Here is a 22,580-nt window from a genome sequence, read left to right on the forward strand (position 1 = left end):
CGCTGAGGAGCCTATTTTGAATTTCCAATGTTTATGGATGTTAAGTGATTTGTTTCTCTTGTTAAAAACTTACACGGAAGCTCCGTATTCTTGATTTAGTGAGAGAATGGTTGAGCACAACTTTTAATGATGCACTCTCTCTCTCTCTCTCTCTCTCTCTCTCTCTCTCTCTCTCTCTGATTTTGTCATGTAAGCAAACACTCCTGAGTATTTGTTCTTACCAAGTTGGTGATTTATTTATCGTTACAGGTGGAAACCATTGGTGACGCATACATGGTCGTCGGCGGTCTCCCTATCCCGGCTGCTTCCCACGCCGAGAGGGTCACAAAGTTTGGTCTGGGCATCATCAAAGCAGTGAGTGAAGTAAAATCGCCCAACAATGAAAACGTCCAGGTTTGTTGACAAAAAGATGTTATCTTATGATTACTCCGTGATTCTAAGAGATGGACCATTTGATCACCAGGGATCGGCGCTGATAATAAAGATTGTGACTGTGACAGTCACCAGAAAATAGAATATAACAGTCAACAAGTTATTCTCAAAGGGGCATTTTCTCGTAGGGTATGAACTGTCAGATCTTTTGAGAGGGTTGATTAGGACTAGAATAAGTATTTTTGAAATGATCCATCCCATAGTTTCACTTGTCGTTATGGAGACGCTCATATTGTATCCAAGCAGATTCGGGTGGGAATTCACAGCGGTCCCGTCGTCGCCGGTGTTGTTGGGAAGAAAATGCCTCGATACTGTCTCTTCGGGGATACTGTCAACACAGCATCTCGAATGGAAAGCCACGGGATTGCGGGAAAAGTTCACATCAGTTCGAGCACATTCGAGTAAGTTATTCGAATCTACAGTGTACGGTCTAAATTGACAACGATGTCAAAGGAAAGGGAATGATTGCCATTTTTGTACCTCAGAGTACATAAAAATGAAGAATACTTGTTGGACCGAAAGTTGGTAGAAAGACATGACTCTTTGAAAGATATATATTCTATGTTTTATATGTGTATATATATATATATATATATATATATATATATATATATATATATATATATATATATATATATATACACCTGTGTGTGTGTGTGTGTGTGTGTGTGTGTGTGTACTCCAACTTTTACCAATTTTTTCTTCCCTACAGTCTAATATGGGCCGCAGGCCTCCCATTTTATCGCAAACTAAGGCATGACAGGTCTAAAATTGTTACAATGCCATAAACCGATGACCGACATATGGACATTATTTTGATTCCAGAAACAATTCAATATGGCTGGCAAGTGGTTATTTAGTTAGTTTTTCATCACAGGGCCATAACCACGACTTGCCTGGAGGGTATGCATGGAACTTTTTTGTCTCCAAATTAAAGGAATCATCTGCCCTCATTGTAATTAGCTTAAAGGCAGGGGGAGCCTATAAATACCCCTATCTCCCTGGGCATTCATAATCCAACATGAGTGGCACATGATAACAGCGTCAACGAATGCTCCCGAAAATCTGGAGCTTTCAACAACCATGGTGTAAATTAAAGCATTGTTCCAACATATTACGTTTTGTGAATACTTGTGGCATCACCTTGTTGGCGAAATTCTCTCATTTTTTCCATTTTAAGTTGATTTTTGATGCCAAAACTGCTTCGATGCTGTGTTCGAAGCGTCCAACAAACAATAGATGAAAGCATTCAAACAGCTGCCAATCACGAGGGGACGCGCAAAGGTGCAAAACGATCAAACATTTGTTGTGTACATCCGATCGATTACGATGTCAACAATGAATAAACGATTCTTAGAACTGAGCAAAATACTTGACCAACGGTTACTGAACACGAGTCTCAGATGAGTTCAGACACAAACGGACTATTTTATGGTTTCAAGCAGATTGCCTCTCCCTGTATGTTTGTTGATCTGTGTACCTCTAGGCCTATGAATGGGTGACGTGTATGTTGACCTGCAGTACGATATTTCACGATAGATCTCTTTTGGAAGTATGTTGTCGCCTAGCCGATGCCGTGTGTTCCCGGCGTTATACGGCCTCCCACCACAGCTCTGCTGATTGCCATGGACAAAACCGGCAACATGCGGATCCAATTCGGACGGAACACGAAAAACTACTTTTCGAACTGTTTTCGGCCAAAATCAACTCGATTCCAAACTATGCAGCCAACCCAAATCACTCAACCGCTCACAGACCCATGCAGTGGACGGCAATTGAATACGTTCACGCCACGATTATACAGGTGCCCATGAGCTGCATTATTTTCTGTCGGGTCGGGCGATGAAACTAAATCGCGATTGCTTCATCTCTGTCAGATTTGACCGAAAAGAGACACTTGACATAGATTATAGCATCAAATGTTGACCGTTCAGACCGAAACATCATAAAAGGTTGAAAATCGCCGTGATGTCGTTCTTCTCTATACGTTTTTCTGAGCTTGTTTTTTACTAAATTGCTCTAATACTATCTGACGTTTTTTTGAAATCTTAATCAACTTTTTTTTCCCAACCAGGACACAACATTACCTTTGTACTTTCATAGTAACTTAGGATTTATTTAATTCGCAGATTAATACATAATAGACTCTTATGTTCTTCCTCGATTGCCTGTGACTGATTTTGCTATCCCGATACCGATATTGCGTTCGCACTCAGGTGTCTTGAAACTTACTTCATTCACTGGAATAGTTTTCGGACAAACTCAAGAAATTCGACAACTACTAACGAATAGTCGGCAAAATTTACAGAGACTAGCAATAATAATTATGGTCATTTTACCGTCTTTAGCTAAGCGGACTCGCTTTGCGGAAGCAGTATATATAACGTTCTGAGTTCACATTTTTACCCTACCGTGTGAGTGTAGTATTCGAACGGGTGAGATCATAATCTTACGCTGTTCCGAGTGGCCTGGAGATTTTTATAATATACAATAAATTGACCTTATTAAAATTACTCTGTTTTACAGTGCTTGGATATTGATATGTTTTCTATACTTTTTTACTGTTGATTTGAAGTCTTTTGATTCTCCATTGGCGGCAGCACATGTACGGTTACAACCGTCATGTGATGACCGGAATGTGCTTGTAAAGTTGTCGGCAAGTTGTCGGGAAGGTGTATTTAGAGGCTGCAGTTCGGCATTTCCTACATCTTTGAAACGGGGATTACAGTAATCTTTCATGTGATGAACATTTTTGAACGTCTTTGCAATGTGTTCCCACGATGAGTTTGAGCTGATTCTTTGTTTGTAAAAATCGTCAGAAATGGGTCCAGTGACCGTGTTAAAATAGACACAGATGTAAAACCATTGCGAGGAAAATAGTAAGAAATTCACGTTGCAATATTTGCTGTCGTATTTCTCAGCAGGAACAATCATTTTTACACGTTGTGTATAAGAACAGCAAGCATGTTCGGCGGTCAATTGCTTCTATCATAATGATCTTGATCGCAGTTTGAATTTTTTTCATGGTAAATTTAGTATATTCCCTGTTTGTGGGGTAAAGTTGTCTGGAGTGAAAGTTTGAGTTGACGCTGATAGAGTAGACGTCGAGCCCGGCACAGTTGACTGAGATCGGTCGGTTTGAGGTCGTCTAACAGTTCTGTATGATCACCGTTCGGCATTTGGGTGATTTTTTTTTGGTCAAAGTAATTCAGTAACAATATACGCCAGATTCCTTGTGTTGTTTTTGTCACTGTCATACGCGTATACGGACGGTTTTCGATTAAAAACGGTAAAAATATCCTGCGCTTGTAAATGCGTGCAAAATTTATTCAGTGACTGTTTACGCAGCAGTCGTAAATACGACTAGGATTTACCACCACGTAACAACTGTAAACACCGCATCAATAGTCCATACGAAAATTTGTGCTGAATCGAGGGAGATAACAATTGCGGTATTACAGGTCAGTCCACCATCTGTCAAAGTTGTTGATCGGAAAAATCTTCACTGTTCACAAACTACATGAATGGCTGTTATAGTTGTACACGTAGTTCCATGGAGATTTTCCACTGTCCCTTGTTACGAGCTATGTTCAAAGTGCGTCAAGCTACGAATATTTTCATGTATGGAGTTACAGACATCGGTGAAGTACCGGCTACATTTTGTTAAAAACCCTTGTCTGTTTGTTCCTCGTGTTGTTTTTTGTGTCCCTAACGTCGACTGGCTCTATGTGCGTACAAACATAGCAGTCGGGATTAAGATTTCCTGGATAAATAGATACACTCAATGTTTATTCCGCCTCTGACGCAAAGATACACACTGTTTTACATGTACCACTCCCAGGCCCTGGGATCGATTTCCATACCTTTAATACCGGTTTATACTTATGTCAGAGAAGCATTTTTCACTATGTTTGCACAGAAGTGCCATTTGTTAAAGTTATACACGAAAATAAATATTCTCATCAGGCAATACGGAGCCTTTGACAACTGACTGTGTGTAGCCCACATGCATTGGCCACTTCCTCGGCCAAGCATAGTATGATAAACGCTGATGACGACGTAAGCTTGTTGGGTTTATGTAGTGGTCCGATCCAGGGAGTCTTGTCAACAACTTATTGCCTACTCGTAACTACGGATATACCAATGATAATGAGCTAGACTCCGATAAGGCATATTGTATCATTCAAAACCAGAGTTTAACCCTCTGCATATATCTGCTCATATTTTATACAATCCAATATGGCCACCAGGGGCATTTTTTAAAGTTTTCATATCTAGCGCAAGACTTACCAGAGCCAACACAAGACCCCTTGTCCCACTATACTGATATAGTTTTCGTCTCCATCATCCCTGCATTGTCCTGTGTGACCATATGCAAGGTTTTCTTAGAAATGATCGAAACCGATTTATTTCAAAGTTGATACAAGGACATGACCGTATGTTACATGTATGTATGTATGTACGTATGTCAATTTGTTTTAACGAAATGATCCAATATGGCCACCATGTGGTAATTTTGTTTTAATATATGTCTAGAGCCGTAACTTACACATGCGTGGACTGATTTTGTTCGAAGTCGATAAAAGGACATAACCCCATGTTACACATGTGTAATAGATCTTTTGTGTTACCATGCATTGTGTCCGCCAAGTGGCCATTTTGTTATGATTTTGTCACATCAGTGGCCATTACACAGACATGAACCAATTCTTACTATGACATGCACAATCGTTAAATTGTGTCATGATACAATCCCACATGGCTTCCAGGTGGCCATTTTGGTGCGATTTTCTCAGAATCACATCCATTGCCGGACAATTCTACACAGATATTATTCAAAGTTTAGACCAGGGTGCAATGACGTAAAAATGTACATCACTTTGGAAATACATACTACTCGATGCGTAGTCAATCTGACAATCTCGTTTTCTTCTTTCGTACCAGCGCTGTCCGAGATCACAATACTTTTGCATTTGAAGCTAGGGGTGAGATCAACGTCAAGGGGAAGGGTGTACTGTCAACCTACTTCTGCAGAAAGACCGGGCTGTTGGCCGATGAAGACATCTTGGGTTCAGACTGGAGCAACTGGACCAAATCAGAAATAAATAATCCCACAATACATGGCTCGACAATTTGGGGAAGTGGTCCAGCGAACGGTTTGTTGGATGTTTGTTTGTTTGCATACAATAAGATCGGGTGATGACCCCTAGTTACTTTGGACTCTGGGCGTACTGGACAGAAATTACGGAAGGAGGGCCGGTGGGGAAAGGTCACCATGATTTTTTTGCATAATGATATTATTTATGATAAACATCGACTTTTCTCATTTATCCCTTTATGTAGACTGGGACGCCTACTATTCCAGAGAAATGTTAAAGTGTTTGAAATCTTAGGTAAAGTTGTTTGACGCTACTTGATGCTAGTGGTTTCTAAAATTATTTCTTTTAAAATGCTGTTTATGTAATTGCATCTTCCAGGCAGTGGACGCATACATTGTACTTCTATTCCGCCGTACGATGAATCGGGTATTGATAATGGCAGTAACATCATTGGAGATCAGCTAAGTGCCAACAGATGTGTCTTGATACCCACTCCGAGGGGAGGTTCCTCCTCGATGAATGATCATCGACTCGCGTTCGGAAGCGCCCCCATCATCGGAAATTCAAACCAGTCGGCATACACCAACGGCGCCCTCACAGGCTGTCAACGTCATACAAGGCGCGCAAATGAGGTTCAACTCACCGACGGTCCTGCAACGTCCGGTTTCACTTTTGAAACAGAGCACGACTTTAAGCATGGGAAGTCTAGATTGTGCGTTATTTTGTGATGTAGTCACACTTTACACAGTGTGATACTGAGCCTCTTTTGTTGTTATCGGATCCAGTACCAGCTGTCTACGACAGGGGCGGTGTTTATTAATGCAGTTTTAAGCCCGTCTTAACTCAAATCTGGATTTGAGTCTTTCCTACTGCGATAGGACAAAAGCAACATGTGAACGGCGGTCGTTTTGAACACTGTCTCATCTGTCACGAGAATTCGCGAGATGTTGATAGTCTAGCCGATATTCCACTGGCAGAAAAGTCTACTTTTGTTTGAAAAGAAGAGTACATATAAAATTTACCCATATTTTGTTACTTTCATGCACTCGATTCGGAATACACCATTTTTCGTGTGTTGTGACATGTCGTATCATGCACCATGGGCCACCGTAATGTTTCGCGCAGCACAGAAAAAAATTGTAAACCAAACAGCGGAAACTCTCACCATTTCGTACCTTATAGCTGTTAAATCTTATTGTTAATTATGTCAATATTAGTATGTGACATTCAGCAAAATAAGCGTCATTTTCAAGCTGGTTACTACCGTTACGAAGTCCTCATGCATGGTCCGAATATTTCGTGAAACGCATTCCGGGGGATACATCTTTTATTAGACATCGCGAAAACTTTCATCGACAATAAGATGATATTTTTACTAATGTGACGTTGATTCTGTTTTTTGTAACCGGAGCTTTTGACAAATTGACAAGTGTGCCCTCTGCCGGCGTACCATTGTAAACATAGAAAAGGGCGTCATCTCACCAAGTAGACAAATAGAGAGATTGATCCGTGTGCGGGCGCCCATCGACCTCCTAAAACCGACTAAAACGTTACCCCTTTTCCAGATTTCTCGTCTGTACAAAAACCCTTCTTCAAAATTATTTTGAACTTGTTTTTGCATTTAACATCAACACAGTTGCACGACAAGTAATAAAGATGAAAATAAAAGGAGAATTGATCTGTAAGCGGGTTTTTTTTTTATAAAGAGATTGGCATGATGATGTGTGTGTATGAATATGCAGTGATAGAGATCAAATTTGATAGGCTATTTTAAGTTTCCAGTACCCTATTAGGAAAAAACATTGTGAAAATATCTAGTATTGGGAAGACAGGCGAAGGTGAAGAATGACGAATGTATAATCAGCTGAATGGAGAACAGATATTTCGCAAGGTCGGATACCAATCGGAGGCCAGAGAGAGAGAGAGAGAGAGAGAGAGAGAGAGAGAGAACGCTCATCTCGTCCATGATATTTACGTTCATTTTACGCATTAGCAGAAAAAAAATCCGTCGCCACGTTGGAAGCGTTTGGCGTCATCTCCGCCAAGCTGTTACCCACGAGTTGTGGGTCATATGGAAATTAAACCTATGGTGCCTTTAAAATGGATCCATATTATCTTACAAAATTCAGGACACCAAAATAACCTCTGATATTTCTCGTAAACATAGAGGGTTGGTCTGAACACCGCACCACAAAGGAAGGCAGGTCGGCGGGGACGCTGGTAGTAACCATGGAAACTGTCAGGTACGTGTAATTGTCGGCTTGACGGCAAACTATAACCTTACATGATAAACATTCTCCCGATTTTGATAGCAGTGGTTTAGAGCTCTTTAGTCTACACATAATCTCCAACTGGTGTGTGTTACTTTTTCTCTATATCAAATGTCATACATGCGGAAAAAGTTATTCAACTGAAATTATTCATAATATGTGGTTTCAGAGACCAGAACCGCCCACGATATACCGTCGCGAGAGTTTAACTTTCGCCGAATGTGACAAATCACAGACAGTACCTTCGGAAAAGTCGACCAACTAGAAATAAATATTGGTGAAAAAATGGTTGTTGTTTCGTTTCGCCACTCATTAGTCAGCGCTGTGCACTGTTCATTTGCATTATCTATCTGGAATCCAATCGTGCCAGGCGTGTTCCAAGACTACACGGTGTGTGATTCAACATGGTGTGTGATATTACATATCCACACAAAAATTTGCCACACACAATGATAGAAAAACATGGATTAAACAACATATGCGACTGACTTCCATCCCGGCTGCGTGAAAAACCCGTACTCCATTTTAGACCTAAAATCTCGTTATTTTCAGACCCCACTTTAGACCCCCACAACCTTTGACCCTGATGGAGAGTCATATTATAGCGTTGAAATTTGTAAAGCGGTAAATGGGAATTTATAAATGTTATGCCGTGCGACCGGGGCACAGGTAAAGCCTAATAGATCATAGATGATCCGTTGTTCCTGGCCAGGCGGCGATTTGCTGAACATTTATGGAAAAAACAAAAACACATTGGGTGAAAGATTACCATCGCTTGTTTTAGACTTCAATTACTAGGTGTATATTTCAGTCATGTTCTAAACAGTAGACATAGAAAGTGCTGCTGCTGTGATGAAGGACGGGAGAACACATGAAAAGTTGTCGAAGGTGAAAATCTACAACAGATTGCTGTGGCTGTCGTAAGCTTTCTACCGGGCCTGAGAAATAGTGTTTTACACTTGATTCAGATTGATAAAGCATGAACCATACGAGCTTTGAATCGGATGGGGTGCGGGAGTGATCAGAATGCCTATATATAATTTTTTCTTGTTAAAAATATTTTGCTAAGACACGCGGCACGCACACTTTTTCAATTTAAAAAAAATCGTAACTCATGAGAATATTTTGCTAAGGGTATCATGCAAATTTTTAATGATTTGTATTCTAGATATTTCAATATTTTCTCACTCACTCAAATTCGGCCCTAAACATGTTGCAAACAGAAGGATCCAGGGGGAGTAACGTATGTTTGATGGAACAGCCTGACGGGAACTTTGACCCGTGGTGGTAGATGTAGAACAGTAGGAGCCACATGCACGACATGCAACGCGCTTGTAACAATTTCTTACTCTGACGACGCGGCATTCGACCAAATAACGCGCCAAAGTGAAACCGCGCATGAAACAAATGGAACATATTTTTCATACATCACTTGTTTTTGCGCCGGTCGTCTCCAATCTCACCACTCAGGATGGCCCAGCAGGCGACCGAAAATACAACATGCGAGTTGGATGTCCAAAGTGAAGGTGCGGAACCAAATTCTCACGTGGGTTTAACATTTTTCCTAACCATACCTTCGTTCTTATGTCCAAAAATATTTAATTTAACAATTATCGTATGTTCATTTTGGGGTAAAATCATGAGTTTTAGTGACAGATTATATTTTAAAATTTCGACATGAATATCGCATCTTTTTTTAACATAATCGCTGTTATGATATAAATATAATCGCTAGGCAAAATGTTCGAAACATATTCAACTATCCTTGGTCAGTCAGTGAGATCATTCCACTGATCCGATGAAATCTGTAGACCTTTAAAGCATGCCGGACAAATGTCATATATTTACATATCTACGAGTGCTCATATAATGATTTTTCAATTTTTAACTCAACGCATGGCGCACAAATTGCTTACAATATGTGCATTGGTGCTTCGCAGTGTGTTTGCCATAATACGTTCGAGTATGTACACAAACATGAACAGAAATCATATTTTGCCCTGAGGGAACCAACGGGACAATTTTTCTGACACTAAAATTTAAAAAGATCGCTTTCTGGTCCATTGTTTGTATATATTAATCGTGAAGCTGGTTCGTGAAAATACAATATTTAATTTTAAACCGCTGAGAAAAGAAAACTCAGGGTACAGTTGCCATTTGGGATTTCAAATAATTATGTTAATTGAATTTTCTTTATAATTTAAAATATGTGAGGTGATCCCTGATTTTTATTCTTGATCATAAAAGATAATGATTTTGTTGTTTTCCTTTGGCTAGGTAGATGAGTACAAGTTTAAAAAATTCGAGTTCGTGGCGACTTGTCCCTTTAAGCGGACATTAGCTGCTAATTAATAGTTATTATCATCATTTGGGGGTGGGGTTAGAATATTAATGCAAATTACAAATTCTTGTTCTATTCCCAAAGCATATCTAAAAACATACAATTCAACATGTCGACGTGTAAAATGCACTGTTATCCTTCGCCCTGCAGTGTCCGACTGAAAATCACTTTTCACAATAACAACGCCAGTATACTCATGTGCAGGCTGGGTTGAAAAGCTGAATACTGTGTACCTCACAGCTTTAGCGAGTATAGCAAGACACTGTAGTCGACATTGACAACGGAAATAGTGAGAAAAATCTGATTCTTTTAAAAGATTACAGCTGCTGTGCTTGTTGAAGGAATTATATCACATTTGTTGCAGCGTGTTGTACATCAGACTCTGCTCCAAGAGATTGTTTTCATGCTGCACTGAACGGTATATAAGAGACCATCATAAATATTCTCTCATCAATAGAATTTCTGTCTACTGTGTCGGATTTGTGACAACAGCTGTCGCATTTTGCACAGACGGTGTACGACATCTGGCGATGCGCAGTAATTATGGTCCACGGACGAGATTGGGGCGGGGGGGGGGGGGGAAGTATCCATTGTTATATGCAAAAACAATCAAGCAACCAGTTTAGAAACATCAGAATACAGAAACTAAATCCTAAAATTCTCGCCAGCGCTGACAAAATATTCATCTTGTATCTCTTTGCGATAGATGGCCTGCTATTAAAGATACTTCCTATTCGCATGAATATTTGTGGCAGTAACTACGCTAGTTGCACTTATTGAAGTCCAATGGGTCGCTATGATTAAGCACTTACAGGCTCGTTTCTAGTCGTAGGTCTTTTACAACAATGACGCTATGACGCTGATTTTTTAAATTTTATTTGCCCACCCTTTAAAATTTAATTTGTTTGTTTTTTTCACAAGTTTAATGTACCCACATGGAAAGAAACAAACAAGACTGTCGTCATGCAGCTACTATTCAAACACCCAGCAAGATGACATTGATGACCTTAATATTAAAAATGTACAGTGCGCACATGTTACTCTTCTGATATTAGGGACTGGTCAGTTTCTTCGGCCTGGGGGGGGGGGGGCGGTGGATTATTTTTTGCCGACGTCAAAAAGTGGCTGACCCCCCCTATTCCAAATTTTGAAAACAGGGTGACCCCCCTATTCCAAATTTCGAAAACAGGGTGACCCCCCCCCCTGGGGCGCGACATAGGTAAAATAAAAGGTGGACATAACGTTATATATATATATATATATATATATATATATATATATATATATATATATATATATATATATATATATAGGTAAAATAAAAGGTGGACATGTCATATATATATATAGGCCTATATATATATATATATATATATATATATATATATATATATATATATATATATATATGTATGTATTATATTTTACATTTTACATACCGTATATTTATATTTTAAATAGTAATTCTATGTTTTAATGAAATTGTTGACATGTCAGTTGTAAGATAGGACTTCAAAGTGTCAATCTTAAAGTTTGAATACAGTACATTTTGAATGAGCTGTATTTTGAATGAGCTGTGAATGTATTTCACACTTTCTATGCTTAACCAGATGTCCTGAACTGTTGTACAGAAATGGATGTCAATCATTAATATCAAAGAGGAAAAAGCAGTGAATCAAAAACTTTGATGGGTGTTAAAGACTTGCCAACCATCCAATTAGATTTCCTGAGGAGCCATAGAGAGCTTTTTTAGCCAAATCTGATGTGTACAGTGTCTGAGAGGATCTTTTCTTGTAACATTGAAACCATAAAAGCACAGCTAATAATGACAAAAACTGCCTTTTTTAACTGTTATTTTGTTCATAAAAAGCATCTTTCTACAGAAAAACCTGTGAAACAAAGGAAAATAATTGTATCAATGAGAAGGAAAGATATCTTGTCATTTTACTATCTCTAAAATAAGTCACTGTATCAAATATATATATTGTGAAATATTTGTGCAAGTTGCTTTCTCATACTGAATTCTCATAGAGAGAACAGAATTTGTCATCCTTTTCATATGAAATGCAGATTTCATAATGGTACACTTTCACTTAGCAAACATCAAGATATCTCTGATTTATTCAAGTATGGCGCCCGAAGGGCGCGCCGAAAAATATGAAACATCCTGATATCTCTGATATATATGCCTGGTATATTAAAGTCATGCACCTGAAGGGCATGCTGAAAAATGTCTGATATATTAAAGTAATGTGCTTGAAGAGCACGCTGAAAAATATTGAACATACAGATATCTCTGATGTATGTATGCTTGATATTATAAAGTTGGGCGTGCTGAAAAATATGACGATTATTATAGTTACGCGCCCGAAGGGCGCGCCGAAAATTTACAACTGAATGATGAAATTTGTGGCTGACACTAGCATTTTAGGCAATGATGAGCCTGTGTCAAAATTCAAAAACACACTGACCCCCCTATTGGGCATTTCAAAAACATGGTGACCCCCCCTATCACCAAAGTCAAAAACAGGGTGACCCCCCCCCCATGAATCCACCGGCCCCCCCCATGCTGAAGAAACTGACCAGTCCTTACATGTTACAGTTTCTGCCGTGCGTGGCGCACTGATATGTTTTAGATGTGAATTATTTGTTCTCTTTTCTTTCAGCGAATGTATACAATGGGCTGATGAGGCTAGTTTAAATCAACGCGCACGCTGGGCTGATTTTGATTGAATCCCTCACCCACCAATCCGGCTGCGATGGAATGCCTAACATTAGACATTGCATGTTAACCCGCTCGTGTGTCGAATTATTTTCTCATTTATAAATTTCTTTATTAATTTGATTTGTATCATTCCGCCTTCAAAACATATAGTTCACAATCATCAACATCAAATGTTTTCTTTCCGAACATGTTTTACTTACTACTTTCTCTCTAACAGAACATCAGAGTTATTAAATAATTAAATCGCATAACTTTGTACAATCACGTCAAACTGTCTAGGGCCCTTTCCATAGATTTATCAACTCTGACAGAGAATTAACTTTGAAGTGTGTCGTCTGGGGGCGCTACTCTCCCAGTTTTACTGTAAGCGACTTCCCATTGGTCATATACTACGCACGCAGGGGAGCGCGGGGACTTCAAATACTCGCTGAGCATTCTCAAACTAAAATACAGTTTATCTGCTCGATAATACAGTATAAGAGAAATCTGTTCTATTTTGGCCTCACTGGATATAGAAGAGCGAGGAATCTATTCCAATACTTAAATATATTTCTTTCGAGGAAACAGCATCAACTGAAACATGAACATGAATCCAATTCACCCCCAAATTTTTCTTTTATGTTAAAATAGATTAAAGAAATTTGTTTTGTTACTTTTGCCATATTAGGTGTAATCGATGACGTAGATGGAAATGAGAGTCAGCGTGCATCCAAGAACTTGGCTACGCAAGATAACATGGAAAAAAGCCCAACAATATCTTTGACAGATAAGGTGCATTTACATCTCTCTCTCTCTCTCTCTCTCTCTCTCTCTCTCTCTCTCTCTCTCTCTCTTCTCTCTCTCTCTCTCTCTCTCTCTCTCTCTCTCTCTCTCAATATATATAATGGAAGCAAGGTTGTTTCTGAGTCTCAGTGATATGTGGACAAACAACAATTAACACGTAGCCTTACTGAATGTTGTACATGTCATTGACGTGTCATTTTTACACCTATACTTGATCACGTTTTCCATGCTGTTGGTATTAATTATCACATCACTGAAGGCCATTTCACCTTCAACGGATTTCAGATTGGTTTTTTTTCACACCATGTGTAATGCTGCTGCACTTACATTTAACAAGCAAAAGAGGTGACACAATTGAATCATCCAACGAAGATTGTGATATGAAATAATAAGCATCCAAAGATACTCGTGTATCTTCAGGCGAAGTTCAAAGATATTGAACATTTCAGGCTGTCTGGGAATCAAGTTTTAGGAATTCCTGATTGTAATAACTTGAACTTGAACCTTATTATTATACACCTTTTTAGTCCGACTTTACGATAAAAAAGTCGAAATTAAGGCGTCTTTTGGATGCTCGTCGCGCACTGTACTGAGCAATCGCGAGCAGACTAGACTGGGAACGCGTTGAGCGCGTCCGCTAAGCGCGCAGAACGAAATTTCAACCCGCGCTGCGCAGTGCACACGGTAGAAATTGTACGTCAGCAGCATAATTTCACTCGAATTCATAGGTTTTGGACTGACCACGATTTGATTTTTGAAGTACTGAATGCTAAGACGTATATATTTTTGTAAAAAATGTGAAATTTTCTCTTCTTTTTCTCCGTGTTGACGTAAAAGTGTTTTGATGTCAAAGGTCAAATAGCGTCCAATAACACCTAAAGTTATTGTACTCCGCGTCAAAGTTATTGGACTCCGCGTCTTCTGATACTGTAACTTATTGTACGACGAAATTCCATAGGTTACAAACGCAGGTGTATAACAATACATATTCTAACCGCCAAACACAAATTCATTGAACTAAAACGGCAAGTTGATGAAAATAGCATAAAAAACTTTTGTAATGTATATTGTCTGAAACAAAATAATTGAATTTTAGTAGTATTATCACTTTTAAAAACCTTAAAGTATAGCATTTTTGACATTTTACGTCCTTATCCTACCAGTCTTTGGATAAGTCAAATCAATTTTCTCAGTTAAGGATACAGTGTCTACAAGATGAGCGATCGGTAGTGTTTTCAAACATGCAGAAAAAATACAAACCCTTTATGTTCAGCGGTTGAAATTTTAGCATTTATTATAAATATATGTTTGCGCGCCAACCATATTTGTTTGATTGGAGCCGGGACGGATTGGAGCTGACGTGTAAGATAGAAGTTTTTGTGATATTATTGTGTGCAATTTTTTTCTTACACACATGCCAAATCTATGTACGGAATAATAACAATTATTGATCATTTTTTCAGGCTTTCTTGAACAATGTCACAAGGCCAAACATGGGCATCAGAAAAAAAATCGTACTCGGGGGTTTCGTAACGTGCATATTAATGTCGCTTATTATGATTAAGGCTTACATCTACAAAGGTAAGATTTTTCCAAAACTATATCCTACCTTGTTTATGTACTGTTGACATTGTTTTGATTTAATGTATAGAGACACACAGAAGGAATTTATTTACTTAATTATTTATTCATTCATTCATTTATTCATGTATAATTATTTATTTTATGTGTATATATGTAAGTATGTAAGTATGGATGGATGGATGGATGGATGGATGGATGGACGGATGCATGCATGCATGCATGCATGCATGCATGTATGTATGTATGTATGTATGTATGTATGTATGTATGTATGTATGTATGTATGTATGTATGTATGTATGTATGTATGTATGTATGTATGTATGTATGTATGTATGTATGTATGTATGTATCAATATCTTGTATCTATGTATTAATTCATGTATGTATGTATGTATGTATGTATTAATTCATGTATGTATGTATGTATGCATGTATTAATGCATGTATGTATGTATTTATGTATGTATGTATGTATTTATGTATGTATGTATGTATGTATGTATGTATGTATGTATGTATGTATGTATGTATGTATCTATGTATCTATCTATCTATGTATCTGTGTATGTATGTATCTATGTATCTATGCATGTAATCAAACACACCATAAGTAAGAGAAGCAGACATTTAGAATAAGTAAATTTACGAACAAGGGCTATACCAAGGCACTCCGCTCCCTTGGCAGAGTCAATTGAGAACGTTGCACTAGCAAATTCCCTCGTGTGAGGGCGCACTACGGCCTGCACAATCTGTGAACAATATAACCTCAGAAATCAAAGCTCAATCTGTCAGTATTACGTCTGCTCAGCGCACAATATTGTATTTTCGTATGAAAATAGTTCTCATGACACAAGGAGTTGACCCGGCCAGAAGATAGAAAGAATTAGAAGTGTTCTTTTAAATTAAACCATCGAATGGCAACTGTTGACCTAGGCCCTTTCTGTTATTCCATCTTCTTCATGTTCGTTAATTTTATTTTTGACATCTTAATTTCCACATCAATAATCCTCACCTTTTCCCGATTTTCCCATAATAACGATGGACAGTATTCGCCTTAAAGATTCTCGTTTTTTCCTGGAAGGTAAAAGTCTTCTCGGTTCGACCAATCACGCATCTTATGTGGACGCTCTGGACTTGTTCCATCGAACAAATACCTGGAGTAGCATACGGCAGGGCGTCAGTGTGAGTATTATCCTATCACTGGGACATAATTTATTCATTCATTTATTTAATTTATGTACACTTTTTTAACACTTTTAATGAGCGGTCGAGTTACTAAATGAGTAATTTTCATCGGGGATCAATAAATACAACAATGTTAATAGCGAGAGAAGTACATGTAAAATAACAAAGTTGTTCACAAAGGAAAGTTCAGTTTGATAAACTGTCTTAGCTTAACTTAGCTTAAGCTGTATAATATTAGGAGCATGTCTTACGTCGTTCGGCAGTGAATTCCAGAGTTTTGTGCACGGTAATGAAAACCGTTGACCAGTATTTAAACCTGACTTTGGAATACAACAATCTTGACGAGTAACAGAACGTGTTTGATAAGGATGAACATCACTCTGAAATAAAAAAAAACTTACACAGACATTTTGGTGCATTTCCAGTCATACACTTAAATGTGAATACTCTCATGAAAAAAGCAATTCTTTGTCTAATGGACAGAACATATAACGAGTAAATAATTTTGTAACTTTGTAACTGTAGTCCTTTTTGTCAAGTTTGTGTTACATGAGAAGTTGTTTAGGCATCTTCAAACATTGATGTTGACGTAGTCTACAAATTACTCACCTTATATATTTCTCGCGGTAATTTATATAAAAACAAGAAAAGAATGATGACGTATTGCTGTCCTGCATCTACTTCATTGGCTTGCAACAAACCCACATCAACGCGTCTGTGTCTTTAACAGGAGAGAGAGAGAGAGAGAGAGAGAGAGAGGAGAGAGAGAGAGAGAGAGAGAGAGAGAGAGAGAGAGAGAGAGAGAGAGAGAGAGAGAGAGAGAGAGAGAGAGAGAGAGAGAGATTGAAAGATAGAGAGAGTGAGGATACAGAGAGATTGACAGACAGAGAGATTGAGGAGAGGGGATGGGAGGGAGAGAGACTAATGTGGCAAGTGTTGGCAGAATGCACTACATTTCAGTAAAACTACACTCAGCACCGTCATTGCTAGTGTGCCAGGAGACCTTCCATATGTAAACAATTCTACCGCGCAGTTTACCGAATATCTGTGTATTTTCATCTATGATTGCTGTCAAACTGTTATCTTAGGGACTGGTCAGTTTCTGCAGCCTGGGGGCGGTGGATCCATGAGGGCCATTCTGTTTTTGACTTTGGTGATGGGGGTCACCTGTTTTTAAACTAATTAATGGAGGTGTATGTTAGTGTATTTTTGAAACAAGACGCAGGTTCATAATGGCATAAATGCATGAATACCAGCCACGAATTGCATCATTCAGTTTTATGTTTCAGTCATTCAGTTTTAGGCGCGCCTCATGACTTTAAAGGGACAAAGTCGGCCATTTTTCATGAATTTTGTTTGATACAAGATACTACTTATATTGTTTGCCATATTGAAAGATACTGAATGAATGGGTGACCATACATATATGCGACCCCTGTTTTGGACAGGATCAATGAAAATGAATTATTGGTTATGACCATTAATTCTTTTCTCGATGGTTTCGTTTATCGTGTCTAAAACTGGGGTCGAATATATGCATGGTCACCCATCCATTCATTATCTTTCAACATGTCAAACAATATAAGTAGTATCTCACATTAAAAAAAAATTCACGAAAAATGGCCGACTTAGTTCCTTTAACATATCAGATATAGATATCAGATATCGAGATGATTGCAAATTGTAAAGACTGTTTATTTCGCAAAGTATTATACCAGCCACGAATTGCTTCATTTATTTACAGTTTTCAGCAAGTAACTTGAACGTATCAGAGATATATAGATATCTTGATGTTTGCAAATTGAAAGTCTGTTTTGCAAAGCATCATGTTAGCCCCGAATTGCATCATTCATTTAGAATTTTGGTGTCCCCTAGGGGCGCAAAACTTTAATATATCAGAGATATACATCAGTTATATCTGTACGTTTGCAATTTAAAGTCTGTTTTGCATAATGTACTTATCATCATGAAATCCGTGATTTATATACAACGCTTTATCTACAAATGATGAATGTCAGATCCCGACCTTCAGTGGGCATTAACACTTATTATGGTGGCTGGTAACAGTCAAATTATAAAACTATCTTTGATATAAGTGATTGATACGAATGTATGTACAACAGTTCTGGGCATCTGGTTATGCACAGAAAGTGTGAAATACATTGAACACAGTTCATTCAAAATACTGTATTCACACTTTAAAATTGAATCTTTGAAAAATCTATACTACAACAAACATGTCTATAATTTCACCAAACCAGATTGACAGAATGCTAAAAATTTAACTGTATACATACATACATACATACATACATACATACATACATACATACATACATACATACATACATACATACATACATACATATAATTATATATATATATATATATATATATATATATATATATATATATATATATATATATATCAAGATGTTTACCTTTGGTTCGGGATTGGTCACCTTATTTTCGAAAGTTGGAAAGGGGGGGGGGAGTCAGGTTGCTTTTGTTTTTTTCGAGGGGCGTGCCAATTGATATCCGCAAATATTATCCATCTCTGGCCCGGTCGAAGAACCTGACCAGTCTCATACCATTCGATACTTAATTAACAGTCGATCTCACCTTGGTGAATGGTATATTGGTCTACACCAAGTGTCTAAGAGCTTGACATTTCAGTTTTCTTATCTCTCTTTCCAGAACTATGTTTCGTCTTCGGATTTCTCTCACTTGCAAAGCAAAATAATGGACGGGGTCAATGAAAATCTAAACGAATTTCGAGAAAACATGTCTTCGGAGTTGTCGGCAGTGAAGAAAAAGATCGAAGCTGTCGACGCCAGACTACAAAAATTGCAGAACGAGGTCAATTTGGAGAGCGCCGCCAGCGTCCGTGGCGTTGTCCTGAAGAACTTTCCCGAGATTCAAGGCGAGAACCTTGCGACGAGAGTCGACAGGCTACTGAGAGAGGGACTCGGCATTGAGGTCAAAGTTGACAAGGTACAGCGCAGGACTCAAAAATATACCCAAACGCCCAACATTGCGATCGTGCTGCTCGAAAACGAGGAGGACAGGGATAAAGTTTTGAACGCCAGATCGAAGCTGAGGCAAAACGCCGAGTTCGGCGATGTCGTCGTCGAGGACTACAGCTCCAGGGAATCGAGGCAAACGATCGAAAACTTCCAGACTCTTATAAAACTCCTTGGAAAGGAGGAGGAGATGATTCTGAAGGGTGGGAAACTCACAAAGAAGTCAAAGCGTGACACATACGCTCGGAATCTCAATGTGAGGATCTTATTAGATTTCAGGGCCCATTATAGTATATTTATTCACCTTAATATACCTTAAAAACATTGCTTCAGACACCATCAAACCATGTTCCTGTTGAGGTGAAAATGCCTGCTTAAAACATGCACTTGTGCCCGAGGGATGTCACGTCGAAAAGGGCATCTGTATAAAAAAGGTCTTTAGACTATTTTAAATTTTGTGTATGGCCAAAAGATCACATACAGGCCAGGTAGTTACGAAAAGGGAGGGGGGCGTCCGAGTCTAAACTGCGCGTGTGCGACTTTCTTGTTTACAAACATTGTATTTCATGCATGATATCTAGATGCATCATGTCAACATAGCTGCAACATTTGAATTTTACGATATTCATTGTTAACAAACATAGTTTAACTTTCATCAATCGCCAACTTACTCTAGATACAGTGTTTACATCGATCGTAGGGGTCCCTGGCAACCTTTGAGCAGAGTTCCGACGACGGCCTCCCTACAATGTACGAAATGCAGTAAATTGCCATACATGGACAACTCTCATCGAAATGATGCTATGACCTCTGCTGTGACCTCTACATAGTATTTAAGCGACAAACACTGACCAATATGGCGCCGTGTATAAAACAACCAATATGCTGAATCAGACTTCTCTGTGGATTTCGATCAAACCATTTGCTCACGTTGTTATGTTTTACCTACAGTTGGGTTTGTATGTTCCGTGATTTTTATAGAAGAGGGTGTTTTATCCATTTTAGTGTACTTTGTGAATGCGCTACCGCGATTAACGTACGCTTTATAACTGGTGTATGGCCTCGTTTTTTTTTGAAGGAACACATTTTGTAAAAACCTGTCACATGACATATTTGCTACCTTTGGTGAATTCCTGGGTTGACAGTCGGTTTAAATTTCCTACAAACACGGTATGACATGCATGATGTATATCTATTAAACATACTGCAGTGGTGACTGTGGCCTCAGTCAGTTTCACTTTGTAAAAGACACACAGCGCCGTCTCTATATTAGATTTTAAACATTGCTACAATGTATTGCCAGGGCCCTTATTTCGCTTTGCTACTTGGCTACACCTGATTTAGACAGACAGTGAAGACTGTTTTAGTGCTGATGAAGCACATTCGACTAGCTTGACGGTTGGATCATTAAGTTTGAAGTTTATGGCTGTGGTGAACATAGAACACTTTTCACCTTGCTGCATCTACATTGTCGATGTGTATACCCATCTCATTAGCAAAGTCATTTCATTGGAGGTAAGGAAGCTGCTAATTGGAATATTGTGTCAGCTATTCTGTCCAGAGTGCCGGCTAATCGAAGCCATGCAATTCTAAAACGCTGCGTGTACATTTTGTCGTATGTTAAACTAATTTTCATTTACATATTTGGTTCGGACAGAAAATAAATCAATTTTGGCTGCGACTAATCAGAAAATAAGATGTGAACAAGATCCAAGTACAAACACAGGGCCGTGCAGATTTTAAATCACGTAGAACGCCATTATTTGTTTTCGTGACACAATATTGGCGGGAAAACGATTATCGAAATTTACAATTTCATTTCTGTTAAATTCTATGTACAGTGTTTATGACTTCCTTTTAGATGGTATATGTAACAAATAAATGACTTGTTAAATAGAATTACCGGTATTACATTGCTCCCTAGTCTGGTTTCATAACATTTTCTACCATTTTGTTTGGAGGACGGTCAGTCCCCTTGACATGTATCCCTTATGTAACTGTAGGCCCTAAATTCATCAGAGTGGAAAATGTCAAGGGCATTCGTCCTGATAACTCACTGTCACATTTAGTGTCAGATGCGAGTCAACGTTTACAAAAAATGGTAGATGAGTTATGTTATACATCATCAGATGCGTGACTATGTAGTAGTTTGTGGAGGTTCTGGACAGCTAGGAAAGGGATAACAGGGTGGCAGGGTAGGGCAGGGTCGTTGCACTCTTAAGTCGCGTTTTGTCGATCAACATGTTTCATAAAAATAATGTCGACTATCTGTTTCAAGGGAAAGCCAAAGCAGTATAGGCGATTGTGAAAAACAAATTGGAAGTAATTTCTCAACGACTGATTTTACATCTTTTCTAAGCGGATACCGGGGCGGGCTGGCAAAATTTTATCGACTTTCGGCGGGAAGTTTCATTCTACTTGCCCTCAGTACAGTACAATCTGTAGATAAAGCGAGCGGGTGGGAGTAGGCTTCGGGGGCTAATTGTACTCTGCGAAATAGCGAAATGGCGAAATGACAAAATCACGATTTTTTTTCAAATTGCAAAATGGAGAAATAAAGATACTACAAATAGAGAAATTACCTGCCACCTAAAGTATGCTGTATAATCGATGTTAAGCCGAAATACCCGGGTGCACACTGCAATCTGCACGGTGGATTCCAAAACCCATGTGTATGCCGTGCAGGTTGGAAATTGATAAGAAAATCTGCTGAGTTTCATCTGAACAAAGTCAAATTCAGTGAATCTGCACATGTTTTGATTCTCAACATCGAAGTTTAGCACCGAAAGTACGATAAATTTGGCGAAATCGCGCGATCGCGAACCCAGAAGTTGACAGAGCACAAAACCACATATACCTCGAGGCTTAGGGACAGACCATTAGATTTTGGGAGGGGTGTGGTCACAATCGGATTGTGAAAAAAAAATTGTACAACTGAAAATTTCAATTTTTTTTCGGATGAGAATAGATGTGCAAATTATTTTTCTCAGTCGTGCAGATTTATTTTACTCAATTGTGTTCTATATATTTTGTTTATTTTGCAATGTAGTGTGAAGATATTTTCCCCCAAACTTTCTGTTCTTAATTTTTTTCCGTTTCTGACCAAACCCCTCCAAATATCGAAAGGTTTGTCCC

At 38.6% G+C, this 22,580-nt stretch overlaps 2 protein-coding genes across 4 annotated transcripts; both read left to right on the forward strand.

Moving 5' to 3' along the window:
- The first annotated feature begins 253 nt into the window (after positions 1-253).
- On the forward strand, positions 254-6,301 carry LOC139124613 (guanylate cyclase soluble subunit beta-2-like). The gene is made up of 4 exons (XM_070690747.1): positions 254-393; positions 679-833; positions 5,377-5,588; positions 5,910-6,301. Exons 1-4 carry the CDS (start codon positions 274-276, stop codon positions 6,257-6,259), a joined length of 837 nt encoding a protein of 278 aa, XP_070546848.1. The 5' UTR covers positions 254-273; the 3' UTR covers positions 6,260-6,301.
- Positions 6,302-7,324: 1,023 nt separating this feature from the next.
- Positions 7,325-21,344, forward strand: LOC139129445 (uncharacterized). 3 transcript variants are annotated; one of them, XM_070695076.1, is made up of 5 exons: positions 7,325-7,774; positions 13,535-13,638; positions 15,114-15,231; positions 16,319-16,419; positions 19,120-21,344. In XM_070695076.1, the coding sequence occupies exons 2-5, from the start codon at positions 13,603-13,605 to the stop codon at positions 19,762-19,764; spliced, it is 900 nt and encodes a 299-aa protein (XP_070551177.1). In that variant the 5' UTR covers positions 7,325-7,774; positions 13,535-13,602; the 3' UTR covers positions 19,765-21,344. The 3 variants fall into 3 exon arrangements, with proteins under 3 accessions (XP_070551177.1, XP_070551178.1, XP_070551176.1); XM_070695077.1 differs by lacking the exon at positions 7,325-7,774 and adding an exon at positions 9,111-9,347; XM_070695075.1 differs by lacking the exon at positions 7,325-7,774 and adding an exon at positions 9,111-9,327.
- Positions 21,345-22,580: the final 1,236 nt, after the last annotated feature.

This window comes from Ptychodera flava, chromosome 3, assembly GCF_041260155.1.
Source record: "Ptychodera flava strain L36383 chromosome 3, AS_Pfla_20210202, whole genome shotgun sequence".
Lineage (NCBI taxonomy): Eukaryota > Metazoa > Hemichordata > Enteropneusta > Ptychoderidae > Ptychodera > Ptychodera flava.